This window comes from Phyllobates terribilis, unplaced genomic scaffold, assembly GCF_046119375.1.
Source record: "Phyllobates terribilis strain yellow unplaced genomic scaffold, ASM4611937v1 Scaffold_3__8_contigs__length_932513732, whole genome shotgun sequence".
Classification (NCBI taxonomy): Eukaryota; Metazoa; Chordata; class Amphibia; order Anura; family Dendrobatidae; genus Phyllobates; species Phyllobates terribilis.
The window spans coordinates 729977892-730001459 of record NW_027362763.1 but is presented as its reverse complement, the minus strand read 5'-3'; the positions used below and the strand labels follow the sequence as shown (position 1 = coordinate 730001459).

The 23568-nt window shown below is 43.5% G+C and overlaps 1 protein-coding gene across 1 annotated transcript in view; it reads right to left on the bottom strand.

Annotated features, from left to right (window-relative positions):
- Positions 1–23265, bottom strand: part of GTF2A1L (general transcription factor IIA subunit 1 like) — an 80623-nt gene extending 57358 nt beyond the window's left edge. Inside the window, exons 1-2 of the mRNA XM_073672094.1 lie at positions 23137–23265; positions 17387–17488 (exon numbers count right to left, since the gene is read on the bottom strand). Coding sequence (XP_073528195.1) covers positions 17387–17488; positions 23137–23166 — 132 coding nt within the window. The 5' untranslated portion in view covers positions 23167–23265. The remainder of the gene's footprint in view (positions 1–17386; positions 17489–23136) is intronic.
- Positions 23266–23568: the final 303 nt, after the last annotated feature.

Genomic DNA, 23568 nt, shown 5'->3' with positions numbered 1-23568 from the left:
AGACCCTAACCCATTTGGGTCACGCGGCCCCAGGGTTGGCTCTTTTCCATGTGGTGACTGTATGGCTTGCGCCAGTGTCCTTCGCTGCTCATCCTTTACCAACTCGGATGGATCCCGCACCTATCAAATCCTGAAATACATCTCCTGCAGCACTACACACGTGGTGTACTACGCCATGTGTAGCTGTCAGAAAATTAATGTAGGACTTACTACGAGAGAATTAAGGATTCGGGTGCAGGAACATGTGCGGGACATTGGCGCAGCCAAATCCATCTCAGACCCTCGGGAGCTCAGAACGTTACCTCGACATTTTAAAAAATGTCATGGTTGTGACCCACGTAGCCTCGTGGTACGTGGCATAGATGCTGTACATCTGGGCTCTCGAGGTGGTGACTATAAACTTTGCCTTGCGCAAAAGGAAGCCAGTTGGATCAACACCCTTGACACCCTGGTGCCGCGTGGCCTTAATGAAAACTTGAGTTTCTCCTCCTTCCTATGATTCGGCCCTATCGCTTGGTTGTGCTCTCCCCCAGTTTTATGTACATCTCTGATCTTTCAGTCTGTGCTTCAGTTTTTAGCCTGTTTTTTTATTGTTTTTAATTGTGTTTCCTCTCAATTTTTGTTTTAGATTTTGGGCTACTACTTTACTGTCTTAGTGCACCTCCTCCTTGGACCTTCTCGAATTGAAGTTCAAGACATTTTTGATAGCTGACATGATGGAACATAGTTCATGATCCTTTTCCTTAAATGTGTACCCCTCCATTTTGGAATGAAATCAATCCACTCTGAGCTGCATCATTTTTATGGACTTGCACACCCTGGGATTCATCTCCTGGAAGTATATCTATTTGTCTCTGTATATTTATGGAGATTTGTGCTGATGTATTACGAATTTATTAATTGTGGATCATGACGATGTCTTGTTTTAATCTCTTTTGTGATTGTGTCCTATCACTAGTCACTCTTGTATATTTTACCTCTATCTTCATCATTGGTGGTGCGCGTGCGTCCTGGTCCCTCGCTGTCCCGCACGCGTGTCCGTCTGTCTCTGGCACGCCTCTGGGGGCGTTCCTATGCGCGCCCCCGGACGCCTGTCCGGGACTTGACGGCTGTGACGCGCGCGGCAGGGGGCGGGGATCCGGACGCACGCGCCGCTGTACACCAATGAGCTCCACGCCCAGTCCACCACGTGACTTGATTGGGGGCGAATATAGTTAGGTCCTGTCTGGTGTACCACACGGCGCCTCTTGAGAAAGCAAAACGCGCGTCGGGGCGCGTCTTGCACTACCTGCACTTTCTGTGGCTCCCCTGGGATCTGGCCGACCGTTACACACTTAGGTTTCTCCCCTTTCGTTTGTTTTGGTGAGTGCCATGCAATAGAATTCAGGTACATCCTGGACACCGCTATTTACTACATATTGGTGCCTGATATGGGTGCATTTTTTTATTGCTTTAAGTCCTTGCCAGTCACTAATTATTATATCAGAGTTATTATATTGCTTCATTGACTGTCTTGGACTCTCTCCCCCACAATGGGGCTGTTTCCCTCTCAACGGAGGGTTTTTGATTAATCTATCTATGCACCTATTTCTGGACTCCTTGTCCTTCATTTAGATGTACCTGTCAGGGTCGGATATTCCACTGCATGATCTCCAGGAGATGCCCTAGCTCTGGCACCTCTTTTTACCTCATTGCTGTGTTATCTCCACATGATTTTTTACACTCTGTTAACGTATTTTTGAATAAAATTGCTGTCTGTTTTGCCATATTGCTCTCTTTGTTCTCCTTTTTTGCACTCTCCCTACACCGTCTGATCCGGAGCGACGGTGTCCAAGATGGCGGCGCCCGGTTTTAAATACTCGAGGTGACGCTGTGCGGCCAGCCAATCACTGTAATGCCCACAAACAACATGGCTGCGGCATTACAGCGACTGGTTGGCAATCCCTGCATGTTCATTGGCTCTGTAAAGAGCGCCAAACGTGCAGGGCGGAGAATCGAGCTCCCGCCCAAGTAACCCGGAAATGCTCGGTGCTCACCGAACATCCCGAGTAGTGTGATGCTCGGCCGAGTAAGGGGCAGTGTTGAGCATGCTCGCTCAACACTACTTAGCACTGAAGCCTTGCAGTGCTGGGGTCCTGGGTTCAAATCCCAGCAAGGACAACATCTGCAAGGATTTTGTATGTTCTCCCCCTGTTTGCGTTGGGTTTCCCCCTCAGTAAAAAAGCAGCCACAGAGTGTCCAGGAACCTTCACACAGACTTTTCTTAGCCAGGGCTGCTTCTCAGCAGTGTTAGACGGGCCCACCAGAGAGTCCTCCGGTGGGCCCTGGCTTCTCCATCAGGAGAGTTCAATCATAGCTCAAACTTTGCAGCGGCTATGGGGCTCTTGAGCGGGGGAGAAAGGTGGGCCCTCAGAATCAAATCCTCTGGTGGGCCCAATGTTTTTCAGTCTGATACTGCTTCTCGGTGAGAGTTGTATTTCACCACAGCCATATTCTTTAGCTCGGTGAAAGGACTGGCATAGAGGGAAACCGTACCTACTCCAGCTGTCATTTCTCCCAGGAAGTCCTCTAATGCAGCTTGATGCATAAGCAATGGTAGCCTGTCCAACATCAGCTCACACTTCTCAGTGGTGCTTCGACACACAAAGATCTTTCTTTGTGCCTTGAATTTCATGACTACAGAATTGGGCAATGGCCTGATCTGCAATGCGGTTTGAGAAATAACGTGCATAAGCACGTCCAATCCACAGTAAAAAAAAAGCAGCCATAGAGTGTCCGGGAACCTTCACACAGACTTTCCTTGACCAGGGCTGCTTCTCGGAGAGAGTTGTATTTCACCACAGCCATATTCTTTAAGTTGGATGAAACGACTGGCATACAGGGAAGCCATATCTACTCCGGCTGTCATTTCTCCGCCACTAGGTTCCGCCCATTGTCACACACGACCATACCTGGCTGTATGTTCAGCGGTGAGAGCCACAGATCTGCCTGCTGTGTTACAGATTTCAACAGCTCTGCAGCGGTGTGCGGTTTGTCACCAAAGCATTAAGTATACTATCTTCAGCACAGCATGTTGCTGCTTGGCCAAGGCAGTGCTGCAGTTATTCCAGCTTGTGACTGATGTGGTCATTTCGGAGATGGAGGCCGAACAGGAGGAGGAGTAGGTGGTGGTGCAAGAGCTGAACAATGTGATTACATTTAGGTTACATTGGCTAGTCTGGTTTTTATTTATTTATTATTTTTTTACGTCTCTTCAAAGGTGTATTGCAGTGTGTCCTAATTTTTGTCAGCCCTTGAAATTGCTGCATATACAATAAAAGTATAGGAGACCCAATCCTTAATAATGGGAAAGACAATTCAAAATAGATTCTATATTCTAGAATATTAACTGTTATCTGAAATTCTTTTACGGGTGAGGTATCTCAGTATGGATAGCGTATTACACCAATCCAGCCAGGTATTATTGCCTTATACTGACTGCTGCTGCCCAACAAATGTAAACATCTATTCTATTCCCTATCGATAATGCTGTTAGATGCATTTACAATAGGGACAGGAGCTACTAGGTGGTATCATCAGCTCCAGATGAGTGTTCATTCTTGTCATATCTTCCACAGTCCATAACTTTTTTTTTTTTAGTATTTCTTTGGCCTTATATACAAGTCGTTACCATGGAAAGAATGTTTCTTACCATTTTAGCTTGCTTTTTATATGTTTTTTTTGTCAGTCCCTTACAGTGGAGTAATACTCTGACAACATTGTTCACAGATAATCAAATATGCTATTTGTCAGCGATCAACTGTGAATAGGTTTGAACCCACAACTGCAATACTTTAAACAGAGTGTAATATTTGAGATGCTCACAAAAATTTCTGCATTATTACGGCAGTCATATGAGATCACGTCTGATGGCCACGGTTTCAGGCAGTCACCTAACAGTATGGTATTTGTCAGCGACAAAGTGTCAATTGGTTCAACAAAACACAGGTGGCTGACTTTAAATTCAGTGAAATATTTGGTACTTTCCACAAAATTTCTGTATTATTACGGCAGTCATATGGGATCACGTCTGATCATTGAAAAAATTTCCTCTGCTTCCACAATACAGTCATGCGAATAAAATAAAAAAAATATGGCTGTATTCAGCTAACAAGCAAATGGAGAAGTAAAATGGTGTACTCTGGATTGCTTTTTAAGCAAATAATCAGGATTAAGATAAAAAAATTAGCCCTGATATCTGGGGCTACGTCTACGGATATCTGTAACAGCAGCAGAATACAGAACATGCAATGGACCCTCTTGTGCTGTATACACTGCTACAAACCCTGCCTGCTGCTATCACCTTCATCACTGTATATACGCAGCTGGATTAGTCCTCAGAAGGACGGTTAGTTCAGATATATATCTATCTTGCTGTAGAATACCTATATCTAACTATTACACCGCCAATTCTGTCTCTAGCTCAGCAGCATCTCTCCCTACTCTGCCTGTTTCCGGGTTAGACTGTGACGAGCTTAGCGGCACCAGGTCTTATATAGACCCGATGACGCTGTGCGGCCAGCCAATCACTGTAATGCCACAACTAACATGGCTACGGCATTACGTGGCAGACAGTCCCAGCATGTTCACTGGCTCTCTAAAGAGCGCCAAACATGCAGGGCGGGTACCAGAGCATCTGCCGAGCAACCCCAGAAATACTCGCCAAGCATGTCGAGCACAGTAATGCTTGGGTGAGCACCGAGTAGTGGCGAGCAGGCTCGCGCATCACTAGTCCAGACCTCAATCCCAATGAAAATCTTTGGGGTGAGCTGAAATCTGCCATTGGGAAAAAGAACCCTGAAAACATTCAAGAGCTTGAACAAACTGCAAAGGAAGAGTGGGAGAAAATTCCAGCTGAGAAGTGCAAGAAGCTTATAGATGGCTACAAGAAACATTTGGAGGCTGTCAGCAATGACAAAGGGTGTGCAAGCAAATATTAATTAGGGGAGCCTTTATTGCTGCACATGCTGTTTATTGTTTCTTCTTTGAAATTACAACAAAACATTGTTTTTCAACGTCCATGTTACATTACTTTGGACCACTAATTAAAAAATCCTGAGGATTTAACTTTGGTACATTTCCATTTATTTCTGAAGATATTGTACACTCAATGAAAAAAATGAAGGGATGGCAATAATGGTGAGGAGCACTGTATATTGTTCCCGGTGGTCTTGTGACTGCTAGTAGTAGGAGTTTTCAATTACATCCAACTAGACCTGGTAGAAAGCATCCAAGTTTTCCTAACCTTTTCAACACCCTTAATCCAGTTTCCCTAGCACTCAGTCTACAAGGACTGCTGGTGGTCGGAGCTGATCGCTTGGTTTCACACAAATATGTGCAGCAGATTTTCTCATAATGAAGGGAAACAAAAAAGCATATCACAAAATGATTATTCTACAGCCAGGAATGGCAGGTCCCGAGTACTGGACCAGAAAATAGAGCGCTACAGAGTTTAATATCTCTAGAAGAAAGTCAAGAGGTAACAAATCAGGGAAGACAAAACAGAACTGGAGAGGTCATCCTGACAACGCCTACAACCATCTGCTTTTAATATAACTTTACAAACTACACTTGAGCATTTTATAAGCTATAAATTAAAAATTGCCTCAGATAAGAAGTGCACACGCCAGAACGAGTCTCACGTTACATACACTCCTCATCTGTTGAGTGGATATGAAGAGGAACACAGGAAAAAGGCGACTATGTGCTCTCCAACTACATATTAAAAGAGACGTTTGGTTTAAAATGAAAAAATACACATCTGATATATATTTATACCTTTTTTGCTTCCTTTTTAAATCTAGAATACTCTTTAAAAAAAATGTAATTGGAGAACACATGAAATTGCCTGTATTACCTAGGATATACAGTGCTAAGCATAAATGAGTACACCCCCTTTGAAAAGTAAGATTTTAATCATTATCTCACTGAACACAAGAACAATTTACAGAATTTTGACACAAGATTGAGTTTCATATAACATTTTTAACCCATGACATGAAAGTAAAGTTAATATGTAACATTCATTACAAAATCATCAGTTTTACTCAAATGTAAAAAGAAATACACCCCACGTGAAAAACTACTACATCTAGAATTTTCTATGGTTTTTAAGGACAGCACCAAGTCTTGTAGGCAGGGAATTAACAAGTTGGCGACATATTGCAACATCTATCTTCTTCCATTCTTCAAGGACGAGCTCTTTTGGAGCCTGGATGCTGGATGTTCTATGAAACTCAGTCATGTCAAAATTTTGGAAATTGTTCTTGTATTCAGTTAGATATTGATTAAAATTTTACTTTTCAAAACGGGTGTACTCATTTAAGCTGAGAACTGTATACATTTCAGAGTTGGGAAGGGTTGCCGGATTCCACCTACTTCTGATATCATGTCTCTACATGCCAGATGTGAAAGTGCACAGTGCTGGGCCATCCTTTTACAACGGATTCGTTGCCGGACTTCACTGCTTTATATAGTTCAAATATGCTCCAAAATAATTACAAAATGTTTCAGTCTTATCCAATTGGAGTAATGTATAAAAAATAACTTTTATTAAATCATTTAAAATTCAATAGCCAACATTTTAAGATTAGGACTATAGTATCGGATATTTGAATTTTATTGCTGACTCCCTACTGCTGTGTGTTGCATTCATAGAGAGCCAGTGATTGATCAAAATTCAATAGGATATCTGTTTGTCAATCCCTTTTTAAATTGATCGCTGGCTCCTCTTAAAGTTGCCACCTCATTTTCTCATAATTGGTCTAAAATCTGATTGTGGTGACAATATTATTAATTATACTACGTCTTGTGCTTATGTCTTCTGTGCGGCTATACCACATTGCCGTCTTGCACAGGTGTAGTAATTATGTCTCCTGGTTTAGGAGTATTTTACTTGAATAGCCTCGCGGTTCAGTTCATATAGTCCTATGTTCTATCTGTATTAATGCTCAGCCCTACGCAACCCTGCTGATAAGTTTATTGAAAAGCCATTGTGCTATCATTAAGAGACATCATACACTGTGAACCCCTGATGATCATAACAGTCTCATATAAAAATGATGAAACGTGTAGGGCTGAATACATTTAGTCTTGAGCAATTTCATTTTCTATCTGAACTCATAAAATGCTAATCTTAAGAAGAAATTAGCGATGTCTGCTCTATTAGGAAGTCACAACATCGATGCAGCCAGTGATTGGCTGCAGCAGTTAGGTGACTAGAAGAACATGTCACCAGAAAAACTTCTAAATCCATGCCTGAAAAAAAAAAAAAAAAAAAAAATGTACTTCACTGTTGGACAAACCCTTTAATATCAGGATTATTCATCCATTATGTCATGAATTTTCTAAGAAAGTATACCAGCCTCATCAGGACGAAGATCTATCTAATAATGTATACAGTTCATATTGTAAAATCTTGGTGATAGATCCGCTTTATTGGCTGTAATCTCACCTTCAGGAGCGAAGATTAACTACAAACTGTCTTTCTCTCTCTCGAGGATCTTTGGAGGATCTGGCAGGGCTATACATTAGGCAGAGGGCAGCTTCACTTATCCTGTAATCGCACCACAGAATAGAATACTAACTACTCGGCTGTGCCCGTCAGTCCAAAGGCATTGAAAGCAGTGATCGGCTGCATGCTGCATCGTTTCTTCAAACTCCTTATCGTATTTGTGCAGTGAGGAGAAATAAGGAACACGAGAGCCCTGAACTCATTAATTGTGGGGACCTCAGCGATCAGATACATCACCTATTAAAGTGGTGAGAAAATGATGTATCCAGAAAAACCTCTATAATTGTCAAAATAGGTTCATTGTGGGACATTAAACCTTTAAAGACGCAATCCCACAAAACTTTTTATTACATAAACTTGAATAAATGTATGTGTATTTTAAGTGCAGTAATATACTCACCCTCCCTGGTATCCAGCACAGCTCTGGTCCTCTTCTGGTTCAGGTGACTTCTATTCTCACTTGCTGGATCACACATGGCTTTATGTGAGAGCCGGAGGTCGCTTTTACAATGTAAGCCCATGTAGCCTGGTTCTGACAATCCGTTGTAAAAGCGACAAACCCCAGCGTGATCTGGAGAGTCGCAATAGAAGTCATGAGTGAGAAGAGGATCGGAGAAACTGGGGAAAGTGACAATAGAAGAGTGTATTACCGAGCTTACACTGTATTTCACATACATTTAGACAAGTTTAGGCAATAAAAAACACATAAATTGTGCTTCTCTATACAGTTTTAACAAAAAAGTTTGTAATAAACACCTTCGGCTTCATCTCCTTAAAAGGATTTCCCATCGAAATTATCATATTTCAAAGCATTTGTTTTATGTTAAGTTAAAATTATATGTACATATACGTTCAGTTTTCTATTCCTGACCACTGTAGCCAATCAGCGGCTTCGCCAACGAAGATGGCACGAGCTGCTAAACTCAGTGATTGACTGAAGCGGTGATGTGAGCTACAGAAGTGATGTCATTGCTGCCGACAAAACACTGAGATACGAGCAGCAGCAGACAGCCAGTGCTGGACCCGGGAAGGGCAAGTACCTGATTTTCCTGTTTTACATGACAAAAAAACATGAGGTGTCCATTTTTGTAAAAGTGGAAAATTCTTTGCAGCCTTGCCGGGTTCTCTAGTACGTGCTCTTAGCGTACATATGCCTTTATCTTCCGGTAATTAAAAAGAACTGGAGGAAAAAAATCTTTTTGTCTCTGATTTATTCGCTTCTGTCTGTTCAGAAGCCAGTGATGATTACTTACTAATGTGTCAGTGTGTATACAGAAGCAGATCTGCGGCTGGGGAACTAGGAAGAATTATGTACTTTGGTGTGAACATCTTGACTCCTGGTGATCTATTACTGAGTTCTGTAACCAGGCTTTATTTATGGAAGATATCAGGTGTCAGAAATGTAACCACCCTGGATGGTGTACTGCTCGAAACTCCCAATGCCATTATGTTTATCTTTATACACAATTACATCGGAGTGCGCCTGCTGTCAGCTAATGGAAGGGCGTAATATGGCCACAAAAGCTGATAAGATGGGGAAAAAAGTGTAAAAGAGGAGAAATGAGGGTTGGCAGATTGTTAAAAATGATTGCAATTACACATGTTTATTTCCTTTGTGTATTGGAACACCACAAAAAAAAAAAAACATAAAAAAGCAAATTGGACATAATTTCACACAAAACCCCAAAAATGGGCAGGACAAAATTGATGGCACCCTCAAATTAATATTTGGTAGCACACCCTTTGAAATAAATAACTGCAATCAATCGCTTCCTGTAACCATCAGCAAGCTTCTTACACCTCTCAGCTGGAATTTTGGACCACTCTTCTTTTGCAAACTGCTCCAGGTCTCTCATATGTGAAGGCGCCTTCTCCCAACAGCAATTTTAACCCCTTTACAACCCAAAGTGGTTTGCACGTTAATGACCAGGCCAATTTTTTAAATTCTGACCAGTGTCACTTTATGAGGTAATTACTCTGGAACGCTTCAACGGATCCCACTGATTCTGAGATTGTTTTTTCTTGACATATTGTACTTCATTCATGATAGTGGTAAAATTTATTCGATATCACTTGCGTTTATTTGTGAAAAAAACGGAAATTTGCCAAAAATTTAGCAATTTTCAAAATTTGAATTTTTATGCCCTTAAATCAGACAAAATAGTTAATAAATAACATTTCCCACATGTCTACTTTACATCAGCACAATTTTGGAACCAATTTTTTTTTTATTGGGGAGCTATAAGGGTTAAAAGTTAACCAGCGATTTCTCATTTTTCCAACAAAATTAGCAAAACCATTTTTTTTAGGGACCACATCATATTTGAAGTGACTTTGAGGAGTCTTTATGACGGAAAATACCCAAAAGTGACACCATTCTAAAAACTGAACCCCTCAAGGTGCCCAAACCACATTCAAGAACTTTATTAACCCTTCAGATGCTTCACAGGAATTTTTGGAATGTGGAAGAAAAAAATGAACATTTAACTTTTTTCACAAAAATGTTACTTAACACCCAATTTTTTTTTATTTTCGCAGGGGTAACAGGAAAAAAAATGGACCCCAAAATTTGTTGTGCAGTTTCTCCTGAGTAAGCAGATACCCCATATGTGGGGGAAAACCACTGTTTGGGCGCACGGCAGGGTTCGGAAGGGAAGGAGCGCCATTTGACTTTTTGAATGTAAAATTTGCTTGAATAATTAGCGGACGCCATGTTGCATTTGGGGAGCCCCTGATGTGCCTAAAGAATGGAAACCCCCCACAAGTGACACAATTTTGGAAACTAGACCCCTCAGGGAACTTATCTAGATGTGTGGTGAGCACCTTGAACCGCCAGGTGTTTCACAGAAGTTTATAACATGGAGCCATGAAAATAAAAAAATCAAACATTTTCCACAAAAATGATGTTTTAGCCCCAATTTTTTTATTTTTACAAGGGTAAGAGGAGAAAATGGACCCCAAGAACTTTTGTGCAATTTCTCCTGAGTACGCCAATACCCCAAATGTGGGGAAAATACAGTGTTTGGGCGCACGGCAGAGTTCAGAAGGGAAGGAGCACTGTGTGACTTTTTGAACGCAAAATCGGCTGGAATCGAGAGCGGACGCCATGTCGCGTTTGGAGAGCCCCTGATGTGTCTAAATAGTTGAAACCCCCCACAAGTGACCCCATTTTGGAAACTACACCCCTCAAGGATTTTATCAAGGGGTATAGTGAACATTTTGAACCCAGAGGTACGATACAGAATTTGATGACATTAAGTCATCATATTGAATAAGTTGTCACTAGTCTTGAGTGCAAATGCTCGCTACTTGAGTTTGCATCGGGTACTCAGGTATGCACCATGTATCACGGGTGCTCAAGTGAAATGCTCGAGTCCCCGCCCGCATGTTTCACGGTTATTAGACACCCCAAAAAAAACATGCGGGGATCGCTCGTGCATGGCAGGCAATCCCCGCAAGGTTTTTTTGGCCGCGAAGCATATGGGGCGGAGACTCGAACACCCGCGACACTCAATGCATACCCGAGCACCCGATGCAAAACTCAAGTAGCGAGCACTTGCGTTCAACACTAGTTGCCATTTTGTCATCTTTTTTTTTTACTTTTGAAAAACAAAAACAACCCCAACCCCAACCCCAGCCCTAGCGTTTATTTTTTACGCCGTTCCTAGTGTGGTATAAGTGATTAGATGACCTTATTCTTCGGGTTGGTGCGACTACAGAGATACCAGAATGATATCGGGTTTTTATGATTGACATCTGTCACACACTAAAAGACACATTTTGTAAAATCTAGTTTTTGCATCGCCATATTTTGAGAGCTATAATTTTTCCATATTTCGGCCGACAGAGTCATGTGACGGCTTGTTTTTGGATGTTGACGTTTTTATTGGTGCCATTTTCAGGCACGTGACATTTTTTGATCGCTTTCTATTCCAGCTTTTGGGAGGCAGAATAGACAAAAACCAACAATTCAGGAATTGTTTTTTTTATTCTACTCCGTGTGTGGTAAAATTGATAAGGTAGCTTTATTCTTCGGGTCAGTACGTTTACAGCGGTACCACATTTATATCGTTTTTCTATGTTTTGGCACTTTTACACAATAAAAGCTATTTTATAGAAAAAATTATTTTTTTGCATCGCTTTATTCTGAGAGCTATAACTTTTTGATTTTTCGGATGATGGAGCTTATGGCGGCTTGTTTTTTGCGGGACAAGATGACGTTTTCAGCAGTACCATTTTTATTTATATTCGTCTTTTTGATCGCGTGTTATTCCATTTTGTGTTTGGCGGTATGATGATAAAGCATTGCTTTTCGCTTCGCTTTTTATTTTTTACCGTGTTCACTGAAGGGGTTAACTAGTGCGACAGTTTTATAGGTCATAGGTCAGGTCGTTACGGACGCGGCGATACCAAATGTGTGTACTTTTATTGGTTTTTTTTCATAATAGTATTTATTGATCGGTACACTATATTTTTATTTTTGGTGGATTTTTTATTTTTTTTTCACTTTGAGAGTTTTTTTTTTTACTTTTTTTTACTTTATCCCAGTCTGGGACTTTCACTTTTTTTATTCTGATCGCCTGCACAGCATAGGGATGGAGCACCATCCCTGTGCTATGCAGGCAGTAGGCGCTGCACAGTGAGAAGATTGTTTGGTCATGCACTGTGCATGACCAAACAATCTTCCTGTGCTGTCTGGTGACCCGGATGTTGTCATGACGACATCGGGTCGTCATGGCAACACCCGGGAAGCCGCGGCAGACAGCGCTGGAGGTCAGAAGAGGAGGTGAGTATTGCGATCACCTCCCCTTAGCCACCGCAATGCTGCGATCAACTTTGATCGCAGCATTGCGGGGGTTAATGTGCCGGGAGCGGTGCGGGACCGCTCCCTGCACATAGTACCGGGTGTCAGCTGTGACAATCAGCTGACACCCGGCGGCTATCGCGCCTGCACAGCCTGTGTGCGGGCGCGATCACGATGTCGTACTAATACGGGTCAGGCTCTTAAGTCCCAGGGCACAGACGCGTATTAGTACGTCATGGGCTTTAAAGGGGTTACGATCTCTCCACAGGTTTTCAATGGGATTTAGAACCAGATTCATTGCTGGTCACTTCAGAACTCTGTGCTTTACCGAAAAGCTAACTTGGTCTCCTCTGTTCACAAGATGCTTTAACAAAAGGATTTTGGCTTGCTCACATACATTTTGGCAAACTGCAGTCTAACTTTTTAATGTCTCTGTTAGCAGTGGGGTCCTCCTGGGTCTCCTGCCATAGCGTTTCATTTCATTCAAATGTCAACGGATAGTTCGTGCTCACACTGATGCCTCCTGAGCCAGCAGTACAGCTTGAATTTCTTTGGAACTTGATTGGGGCTGCTTATCCACCATTGGAACTATCCTAAGTTGCAACCTTTCATCAATTTTTCTCTGCCGTCCGCATCCAGGGTGATTAGCTACAGTGCCATGGGTTGTGCATTTGTTGATTATGTTGCGCACTGTGGACAAAGGAACATCAAGATCTCTGGAGATGTACTTGTAACCTTGAGAGTATTAATATTTTTCAACAGTTTTGGTTTCAAGTTCTCAGACAGATCTCTTCTGTGACGATACAGTTTAAAATCTTAATAAGCCAGACGATTAGATTAGTTAAGCCAAGAGAAATACACATACGATTATAAGTTAACATGAACACAATAGTGTATTTCTGTGGCTGGTCAAGAATGTCATACTATTTGTATAAAACTGAATGTTGACTTATCTTCGTTTGGAAACAATGAATGCTTGCTAATTATGTTAATTAACCTTTGTGGACCCTGTGGCTTATTGACTTACAAGACAGGAGGACAAACTAAGCAAAATCATTAAATGCTCAAACAATGAGACCTGAGGCTGCCCTCCCTAACCTCTTACCTGTGAATGTGTACTTGAAGGACAACTGTAACTATTTTAAGGGACATGTGCTTCTGTAGCAGTCAGACTTGGGACAGAAAATCAAGGAGAAGCAAGAGGACACTCAAGACTCTCCTCACACCATCAGCTTGGTAGTATGGCTTTACCCAAAGAGAGACAGATTTGGATTCTACATGATTCTAGCCTAAGGGTATATAGCTCTGACTGGAAAGATAAGGATCAGCTCCATTAACCATCAGAGAGACCATGGATACATTTGGGGAGACCAGGTTGGGACGATGAAGTCACCTGGCCCCATGGATGTGTTGTTGGGGGTTGCCAGGAGGGACCCACCGGTCGCCAGGAACTCATGGAGACATTTGGAGAAGGTGCATTCACATGTCTGAAACAAAGTTGTTGACCCACAATTTTGGAATAGTGCCAACAATTTTGTCCGGCCCATTTTTGGGGTTGTGTGGGAAATTATGTCCAATTTTACTTTTCTTCTCAATTTCTTTTGTGTTATTTCAGGTGGAAGACACTTCAATAAACTCTTTCTGTTGCGTTTTTGAACCTAAGGTGTCTTTTTAAGCTTTTTTTTTTTAGGTCAATCGCTGAGCACTTTTTCCACTTTTTTTTGGTGATATTCCAGTAATTTGGGTTTAGTTTTTATGGCATTAACTATACGGTAAAAATGACCTGGAAGCACAATTCTCCAGGTCAGTACGATCACTGGGATACCAAACTTGCATATATATTTCTTTTATTTATTAAAAATATGGGGCTAATCTGCAGGTAATAGCGTTCTGACACTGTGTGGAGCCGGCACTGAGAGCCCAGCTGCTGAGAGGAAATTAACTTAATTACCCCCGGCAGCATTCGTCTTCCAGTCATGAGGTGGCGCCGGCACGGTTTCAGTCACTGCTCAGTGCACAGAGAGCAATGGCTGAAATCGTGCCTCCTGGACTGACTGACAGCTGCTCAGTATTAGAGCCGACTGTCAAGTCAGTGCCGGAGGCGCAATTACAGCTGCCGCTCTCTATGCATAGAGAGGTGACTGAAACAGTGCCAGCGCAGCCCCAATGATTGGAAGCCAAATGGTGCTGGGGGAGATGTAGTTAATTTCCTCCCAGCATAGGGGCTGTTAGTGCCGATGCTGGCAGAACAACCCCATATCTGCAGGTTAATAATGCTATTTTACATGACAGGTTCCCTTGAACCTTAGCTTTGGCTTCCTGGAAGCACCAACATAGCAGTCATGGGCCTTTGGCAGGCCCTCAGTTGCCATGGCGTACCATCGACACCCTGCGATCACTGATGGGCGCATGGAAAGGACACCCAGACAGGATTACATGACTTTATGTCAAGAGTGGGAGTTACAGCAGCATTTAAATAATTTAATAGTAGTTACTGGAGCTAGCTCTGGTCGCTGCTGTTAATGGCAAGTGTCGGCTGTGTAACACAGTCGGCATCCGCTGTATGTTAGCTCCTGAGCCTGCTCCTTACAGCCAACCTGCTGTCAGACGTACATGTACATCACACATCAGGAAGGGGTTTTAGGAGAACTGTAGACATACCATCTGGCTCTCAAAAATGATCCACAAGATGGATCTATATCCAGAACAGGGGCCTCCTGGATGGAGATCTGTCTGCCCCCATTATAAATCATCAGCAAGTCAAAGAGAGAAAGAACAGTCAGCAGCCGTGTGTATGAGAACTACATTACTGAAGGAAGGAAACCACATTATGCATAATGGATGTAAAGATGACATAAAATTATACTTAATCAGGATGCGTGTACCAGAAGTACATACAGTACAGAATAACATTAAGGGGGGCTAAAAAGTGCCAAAAGGAAAATGTCTGCCCGCTGTTCCAGACACAAAGAAAAATAAGTTTGTATGCAGTTATTTAGTCAGGCCATCAAAACCTTCATGACTCGACGAGATTTATAGCTCTGGTTTTGTTTTGTGCGCACTTCGCCACAAATTACTATTTCATTTCTCATTTTACCTGAAAAAATAGTTTTTGTTTGCTTATCAAGACATGCGGGAAGCTATGGTGGCACAATTTTCAGTACACACCTTCAGATTTATCCAGCTGCGGCAAATTAAAGAACAAAATAAGTCACAGTTCTTCTCAAATCTACTCCTAGTATTCAGCAGAATGTATGTACCGTGTCTACCGCCGCATCTTAAAGGGGGTTGGTTGCCGATCAATGATGTCCATGTGGGCAAAACAGTTCCTTTTAGGCTCTGTTCCCACACAGTAGCGTTAGGAAATTCTCATGCATATGCTGTGAGGAAAAAAACCTGAAGAATAAATTGACTGGCGCTATAGATTTGAAAGCCGCAGCATGTCCATTTATGATGTAGATGTCACTCTTGCACTGCCCGCGCCCCAGCAACCTGCACCACGCCCGCGCCCCAGCAACCTGCACCGCGCCCCAGCAACCTGCACAACTGAGCTGCTAAGTGGACTGCTAAGATAGGAGGAACAGTATTGGTCTAGGAAGTGCGAATGCAGTTATTTATTTATTTTTTTCATGATGGACAGTGGAGATGTTAAAGGGAACCCGATAGCTGATACATGATGCCCGATCCACAAGCAGCATGCATCAGACACTGGATGTATGATTTCAGCCAGGTATGTTTGACTGTAAAACATTGCGGGGAACCCGCCTCTCCGATTTATCTCCCATGTGGCACAATCCCCGGTGGCTTGTAAAAAAGGTTTTTCTCTGAAAACGCTGCAGCAATTCAGTCAAACATACCTAGCTAAAATCATACAGCCAGAGCCTGATCAACACTGACCGTAGATCAGGGAGCATGTATCAGCTGCCAGGTTCCTGTTAAAAATAGGCTGTCCTACAGTGGACAATCCCTTTAAATGATTTCAACTGAGAAATAGTTACATTTTTTTATAATTTATTTGAAGGAATACCTATGTAATGTAACAATGTTTTGCAACCTGGATGCTCAAATCAAGACTACTCCATTATACTGGCAATATGCCAGGTATATGCAATTATTGACAAAAGGCTACATTTCTGTAAGAGATGAGGATGCTGGGAAGTGTGTCAATCACACTATGCGTGATTCAGATATCTGTGAAAATCACTTTGAGATCGGACCGCAATGCACAGACCGGCCATGGGTCTACGGCCCTGAGGGCGACGGCTGCATACATTTCTATAAGGCTGTCACACCCGGGTCAGGAGACCTGCAGTCAGTTCGTGCATTGGGGATCGATCTCAGACCAATTTGCCCGGACGTCTGACCGCTCCCTAATGGAAAGGGCTCGCCAGTATATAGCGTATGACATATTTCGGACATCACTATAACATGAACCGCACCCAAGATATACTATCTAATATATATAATTGTCTTATCCCGTCTGTCTGTCCTTCTGTCCAGGAAATCCCGCGTCGCTGATTGGTCCGGCCGCCGCCAATCAGCGACGCGGGATTTCAGAAAAAGATGGCGTCCGTTAGCGGCTCATCTGCCGCACAGAGGTCAGCGGCGATGCAGCCGGGATAGCCGGTCATCTCCCGGCTGCTCGCAGCAGAAGTCCCCCGGCCGGCGGCGCCGCTGACCTCCATGCGGCTACCGTCGGCAGATCAGCAGCTAGGGCCGCTGATCTCCCGGAGGCAAGTGTGAAGGGAGGACCGGGGAGCGGCGCCGCCGGTCGGGATACTTCTGCTGCGGGCAGCAGGTCATCTCCAGGCTGCTCGCAGCGGAAGTACCCGTAAAGGCAGCGCCGCCCCCCGGTCCTCCCTAATACGGTTCGCTGATTGGTCGCGGCCGCGACCAATCAGCGATATTGGCGCCAAATTTAAACATCGCTATGCTGATTGCGCCCGGTCGGCCGCATACATATTCTAGAATACCCGATGCGTTAGAATCGGGCCACCATCTAGTTATTTAATAAAAACATAATAGCTCACGTGTTTAAGGTCTTTTAGAACTTGCTCGTCTACACCTTCTTCTGCAAAAAGTTCCGCCACTCCTTCAATAACATCTTCAATAATGGACTTGTAAAGCTTGGGCTAAATAAGACAAAAACAACATGTGAGTGAAATCTATGAACCACTTGCAATGGCTATGATAAAAAAAAATTATCAATAAAATGGACGTAACTAAAAACTGCCCCGAATGGATAATGGACACACGCTGGGAGTCAGGTCTGTCTATTGACTGTTTTGTCTGGCGTGGACGGAATATGAAAGCTGCCCCTGAACAAGGCTGTTGATTGGCTGCAGCAGTCATGTGACACCTCCACCTGGAGATCGGAGGGGGACACGGTGCGTACTGAAGAGCAGCGCTGATCCGGCAGCTATCAATTTCTTTTTTTTTTCCTCACCACTCTGGGAAAATCAGTTTTAAAGAAATGGACAACCCCTTTATCACCTTTACTACCCAGCAATTTTCCGTTTTTTCCTCCCCTTCTTCCAAGAGCCAAAACATTTTTATTTTTCTAGCAATATAGCCATATGAGGGTTTGTTTTTTGTGGGACGAGCTTTACTTTTGAACGACACTAGGTGGTGAAAAAAAAAGTCTAGGAAATTTGTAAAAAAAAATAAAAATATGTTTTTGTCACCATTTTCCGAGACCTGGTTGTAACAATTTAATTTTTCATGATCTGGGGCTGGGTGATGACTTATTTTTTGCGCCCTGAGCTGACATGGCTATTGATACCATTTGGGGTAGATACGATGTTTTGATTGCCTCTTAGTGCATTTTATTGCAATGTTACAGCGGCCAAAAAAACTTAATTCTGGCGTTTTGAATTTTTTTCTCGTTACACTGTTTGCTGATCGGATCAATTTATTTTAGATTTTGAGAGATTGGACATTTCTGAGCAATACCAAATATGTATATATATACAGTGCCTACAAGTAGTATTCAACCCCCTGCAGATTTAGCTGGTTGACACATGCGGAATTAACTTGGCATTGTGACATTTGTACTGTAGATCAGCCTGGAAGTGGGAAATGCACTGCAGCAAATTTTGTTTTTGTATTTTTTTTGTTTTTTTTTTTAAAACGTAAAAAGTTAATTCAGAGTGTCATTTATTATTCAACCCCTCAAACCACAAGAATTCTGTATGGTCCCCCTAAAGTATTAAGAAGTAGTTCAGGCACCAAGAATAATGAGCTTCACATGTGTGGATTAAAGATCTCTTTTGCCAGCCTTTTCTGACTATTTAAGACCCTCCCCAAACTTGTGAACAGCACTCAGACATGGTCAACATGGGAAAGACAAAAGAGCATTACAAGGCCATCAGAGACAAGATCGTGGAGGGTCACAAGGCTGGCAAGGGGTACAAAACCCTTTCCAAGGAGTTGGGCCTACCTGTCTCCACTGTTGGGAGCATCATCCGTAAGTGGAAGGCTTATGGAACTACTGTTAGCCTTCCACGGCCAGGACAGCCTTTGAAAGTGTCCTCCCGTGCCGAGGCCAGGCTTGTCCGAAGAGTCAAGGCTAACCCAAGGACAACAAGGAAGGAGCTCCGGGAAGATCTCATGGCAGTGGGGACATTGGTTTCAGTCAATACCATAAGTAACGTACTCCACCGCAATGGTCTCCGTTCCAGACGAGCCCGTAAGGTACCTTTACTTTCAAAGCGTCATGTCAAGGCTCGTCTACAGTTTGCTCATGATCACTTGGAGGACTCTGAGACAGACTGGTTCAAGGTTCTATGGTCTGATGAGACCAAGATCGAGATCTTTGGTGCCAACCACACATGTGACGTTTGGAGACTGGATGGCACTGCATACGACCCCAAGAATACCATCCCTACAGTCAAGCATGGTGGTGGCAGCATCATGCTGTGGGGCTGTTTCTCTGCCAAGGGGCCTAGCCATCTGGTCCGCATCCATGGGAAGATGGATAGCACGGCCTACCTGGAGATTTTGGCCAAGAACCTCCGCTCCTCCATCAAGGATCTTAAGATGGGTCGTAATTTCATCTTCCAACAAGACAACGACTCAAAGCACACAGCCAAGAAAACCAAGGCCTGGTTCAATAGGGAAAAAGTCAAGGTGTTGAAGTGGCCTAGTCAGTCTCCTGACCTTAACCCAATTGAAAACTTGTGGAGAGAGCTCAAGAATAAAGTCCACATGAGACACCCAAAGAACCTAGATAACTTGGAGAAGATCTGCATGGAGGAGTGGGCCAAGATAACTCCACAGACCTGTGCCGGCCTGATCAGGTCTTATAAAAGACGATTATTAGCTGTAATTGCAAACAAGGGTTATTCCACAAAATATTAAACATAGGGGTTGAATAATAATTGACCCACACTTTTATGTTTAAAATTAAATAAAATTCAACTGAGCAACATAACTTTTTGGTTTGTAAGATTTATGCTTCTGTTCATAATAAAAGAGAGAGAGAGAGAGAGAGAGAGAGAGAGAGAGAGAGAGAGAGAGAGAGAGAGAGAGAGAGATTTTTTTTTCATTGCTTTATTTTTATTGGGGCAAAAGGTGGGTTGATTTGAACTTGTGTTTATTTTTTCCATATTTTAATTTTTTATTTTTACTTTTTATTGACTTAAATAGTCCCCTTAGGGGCTTGAAGCTGTGATAATCTGACCATCTGTGCTACACATAGCAGGGCTTCAGGACTGCTATGTATAGCAGAAATCACGATCTCCTATGAATGCCAGCCAAGGGCCGGCATTCACAGGAGTATTGTAATGACAGGCATGGGGGTCATCAGTAGACCCCTGGCTGTCACGACAAGCCATTAGCGCCCCCTGAACGCGTGACAGGGGCACCGATAGGCGGGATGAATGACGTGCTTCTGGCTGCCGTGTGTAAAATCCCGCTGTCAGTGATTGACAGAGAGATTTAACAGGTTAACCGCAGCAATCGGAGCACCGCTCCACCTGCGGCTTTTAGAATACGTGCACACGTTGAGAATTTTGTGAGTTTTTTTTATCTCCGCATTTGTAAGCTGAAACCAGGAGTAGAACAATCAGAGGAAAAGTACCGTATTTTTCAGACTATAAGACCCACACCAAATGCAAATTTTGGGGTGGAAAATAGGAAAAAATATATATTTTTTTTATAAGATGGGGGTCCGTCTTATAGTCTGAATAGGTATCTTACCTGGGGGGGGGGGGGGGTGGAGCCTCCAGGAGGCATGGTCCCTCAAGAAGCCGGCGGCGGCACAGGTGGAGCCGGTGTCGGTGGTCAGGCAGAGCGGCGTGCATTACTTTTCCGGCGCATGTGTACACTGGGATCTCGGCGACCATTCTCAAGAAGCCGTGGGTCTCAAGGAATTGGCCGCCAAGATCCCAGTCTGCACATGCGCCCTGTAGATCATGGCTTCAGGGTGATGGCCGCCGGAAAAGCAATGCAGGAAGCTTTGCCTGACCACTGACACCGACCCTGCAGCATCTTCTGCTGCTGCCGCCGGGTTCCCAAGGGAGGGACCCTGCTTCCTGCAATCCCACTCCACAACCACCGACATATCCCTGTAAGCTACATTCGGACCATAAGACGCAACTCCCATTTTCCTCCCAAATTTGCAAATGAAGACCAGAGGCAGGAGTTTTCTCCCAGCCACCGCACACCCCGGATCCAGCCTGGAAGACCTCATTAACATGCCGGATTAAAAGACGATTTTTCAACAAGACAGCAATGAGGCATTCCAGGTAGGACTATTTTAACAATTCTATCACCTGTATGCCCATATTAATAGGTCATATACGTCCCAGGGGGTGACAGATTGCCTTCAATAAATAACATTTACCTCATGTCTGTTTTACTTCAGCACCATTTGTAAAATGTTCTTTTATTTTTTTCAGCAGGTTTAAAAATGTAGTAGTATTCTTTCAAGGAAATGTACAAAATGTATTTTTTTAGTGACCTATTCAGCTTTGAAGCGACTTCGGGGGTCCTATATATTGGAAAACCTCCAAAAGTCATACCATTTTAAAAAAACAGCCCCCCCTTCTCCCTCAACGTATTAAAAACTGCTGTCAGGTAGTTTATTAAGCCTTCAGGTGCTTTTCAGGAATAAATGCAAAGTGGCATGACCAGAATGAAAAATTATTTTCACCACCTAAGACTATGTTCACACATGTTGGCTTTGTCAGCGTTTTTTGCTGCAGATTTTTATGCAAATTTTCAGCTGCGTTCTGTAGTACAAGCAAAGTCTATGAGAAACCAGATTTCTCTGCTCACACATCATGTTTTTTTTCGTTGCGTATTTTGTGCCTTGGTTGGGTTTTTGGAAAATAGAGTATGTCACTTCTTTCAGCGTTTTTTCACCCATACGAAGTAATGGGTGGTGAAAAAAACGCACCAAAATTTGCATCAGCGTTTTTAATGGCAAAATAGAATGGGGATCTTTTTTTCACAGAACTTTATGTAAATGCATAAATAGAGACAGAAAGACAGTGAAAAAACGCATAAAAATTTCAGCAAAACCTGCGTTTTTGACGCAGCTGATTTCCTGCCAGAGATTAGGTTTTGCTGCAGATTTGTGATGCTGAAAAACCCAACATGTGTGAACATAGCCTAAATGTTGCTAACTTCTGAACAGGTCACAATATCTGGAAGACTCTAAGGCTGTGTGCCCACTATGCGTTTTTTAAGCGGCAATTCCGCTGCAGAAATGCTTAAAAAAAGCTTGGTAGAAGGTCTGCCATGTTCCCCATTGATATTCCGCTGTGCACATGCTGCGGAAATCTCCAATTATTTTGCGGAAGCGCTGCGTTTTCGCTGCCATTGACTTGCATTGGAACGCTTGGATTCCGCATCACTGCATCTGTACATGCAGAATCCATGCGTTTCAATGTGCGGATGGTACCCGGGTGTGGAGGACAGGAGACTCTCCTCTGGACCTGGGTACCATAGAACCTGTAAAAAAAACAATAAAATAAAAAATATACATTATACTTACCTTCTGATGGCCCCCGGTGTCTTTATCCGATGCGTCTCAGCTTGCCGGCAGCTCGCGGTGGACTCAAGGACCTGCCATGACGTCATTTAGTCATGTGACGGGTCACGCGACTGCTGACGTCGGCAGGTCCTTTAGTCTACCACGAGCTGCCGGGAAGCCAGGGCGCATCGGATAAAGACACCGGGGGCCATCAGAAGGTAAGTATATATTTATTTTTTACCATTCTTTCGGTCACACTATATAAATCCATGCCAGTTGCATGGATTTATATAGTGTGACCAAGTTGTCAAGCACTTTCCAAGTGATGCTAAAATCGCTTGGAAAGCGCTTGACGCCCGCATGCGGAAATGCAAGTGAAGAACGCGTCACATCCGTATGTCCCTGGCAAGAAAACGCATGTAAAATCGCATGGGTTTCACAGACCCATAGATTTGTATAGGTGATTTTGACCCATTGCATGGTTCTGCATAACAAAAAAAAGTTGGGGTGATCGGCCAATCCTGCTTGGAGAACCACCGGAGGTGACCAGACACCGGAGGTGACCTTCCTCCACAGCGGCCACTACAGGAGAACCGTGCTATTACAAGTGGAAAAAATTCAGTGATGCGCGCTCAGCCGCTGATACGTTCTTTTCTTTGACTGTGTGGTGATTAAACTTATGAAAATAAAGCTTAATAGCTCAAAATACAAGCACTTATGTGTCTATAAGAAACGACCATGACTACACCTGCTGCCACACACTCAGGCCGCCGTAATGCTAACTGATATAGCGGCCCTTACCACGGGGTTTGGATTGCCAGAGTGCGCCATGGCTAAGGCCCAGCAGAGGAGGCCGCCGCTCTCCGGGTAGCTGTGACAGTCCCTCCCGCCCGCAGCTCCTCTCAACCGCCCTCAGTCACCGAAGAGCGCGCTGGGAATCTGATCACGTGACCGGGCGCTGTAATCAGCCGCGGAGAGCTCACATGCGCCACCTAGTGTTTGTAGCACAGAAAGTGTGGCGACGGTTGGGTATAATTCCAGACTAGTGCGCATGCGTGCTCTGGTGCTGGTGCTGTAATGTCTGACCTGCACTGGACAGTAAAAAAACAAACACAAAAAAAGATTGGTTCGTTGCTAAGGGTAACTGCTGGGCTGCTCAAAGGGACTTGAACCTGTGATAGTATAATATTACAGTACACTGTAAAATGGCCGACCACCTAGGACGCTCGGCTA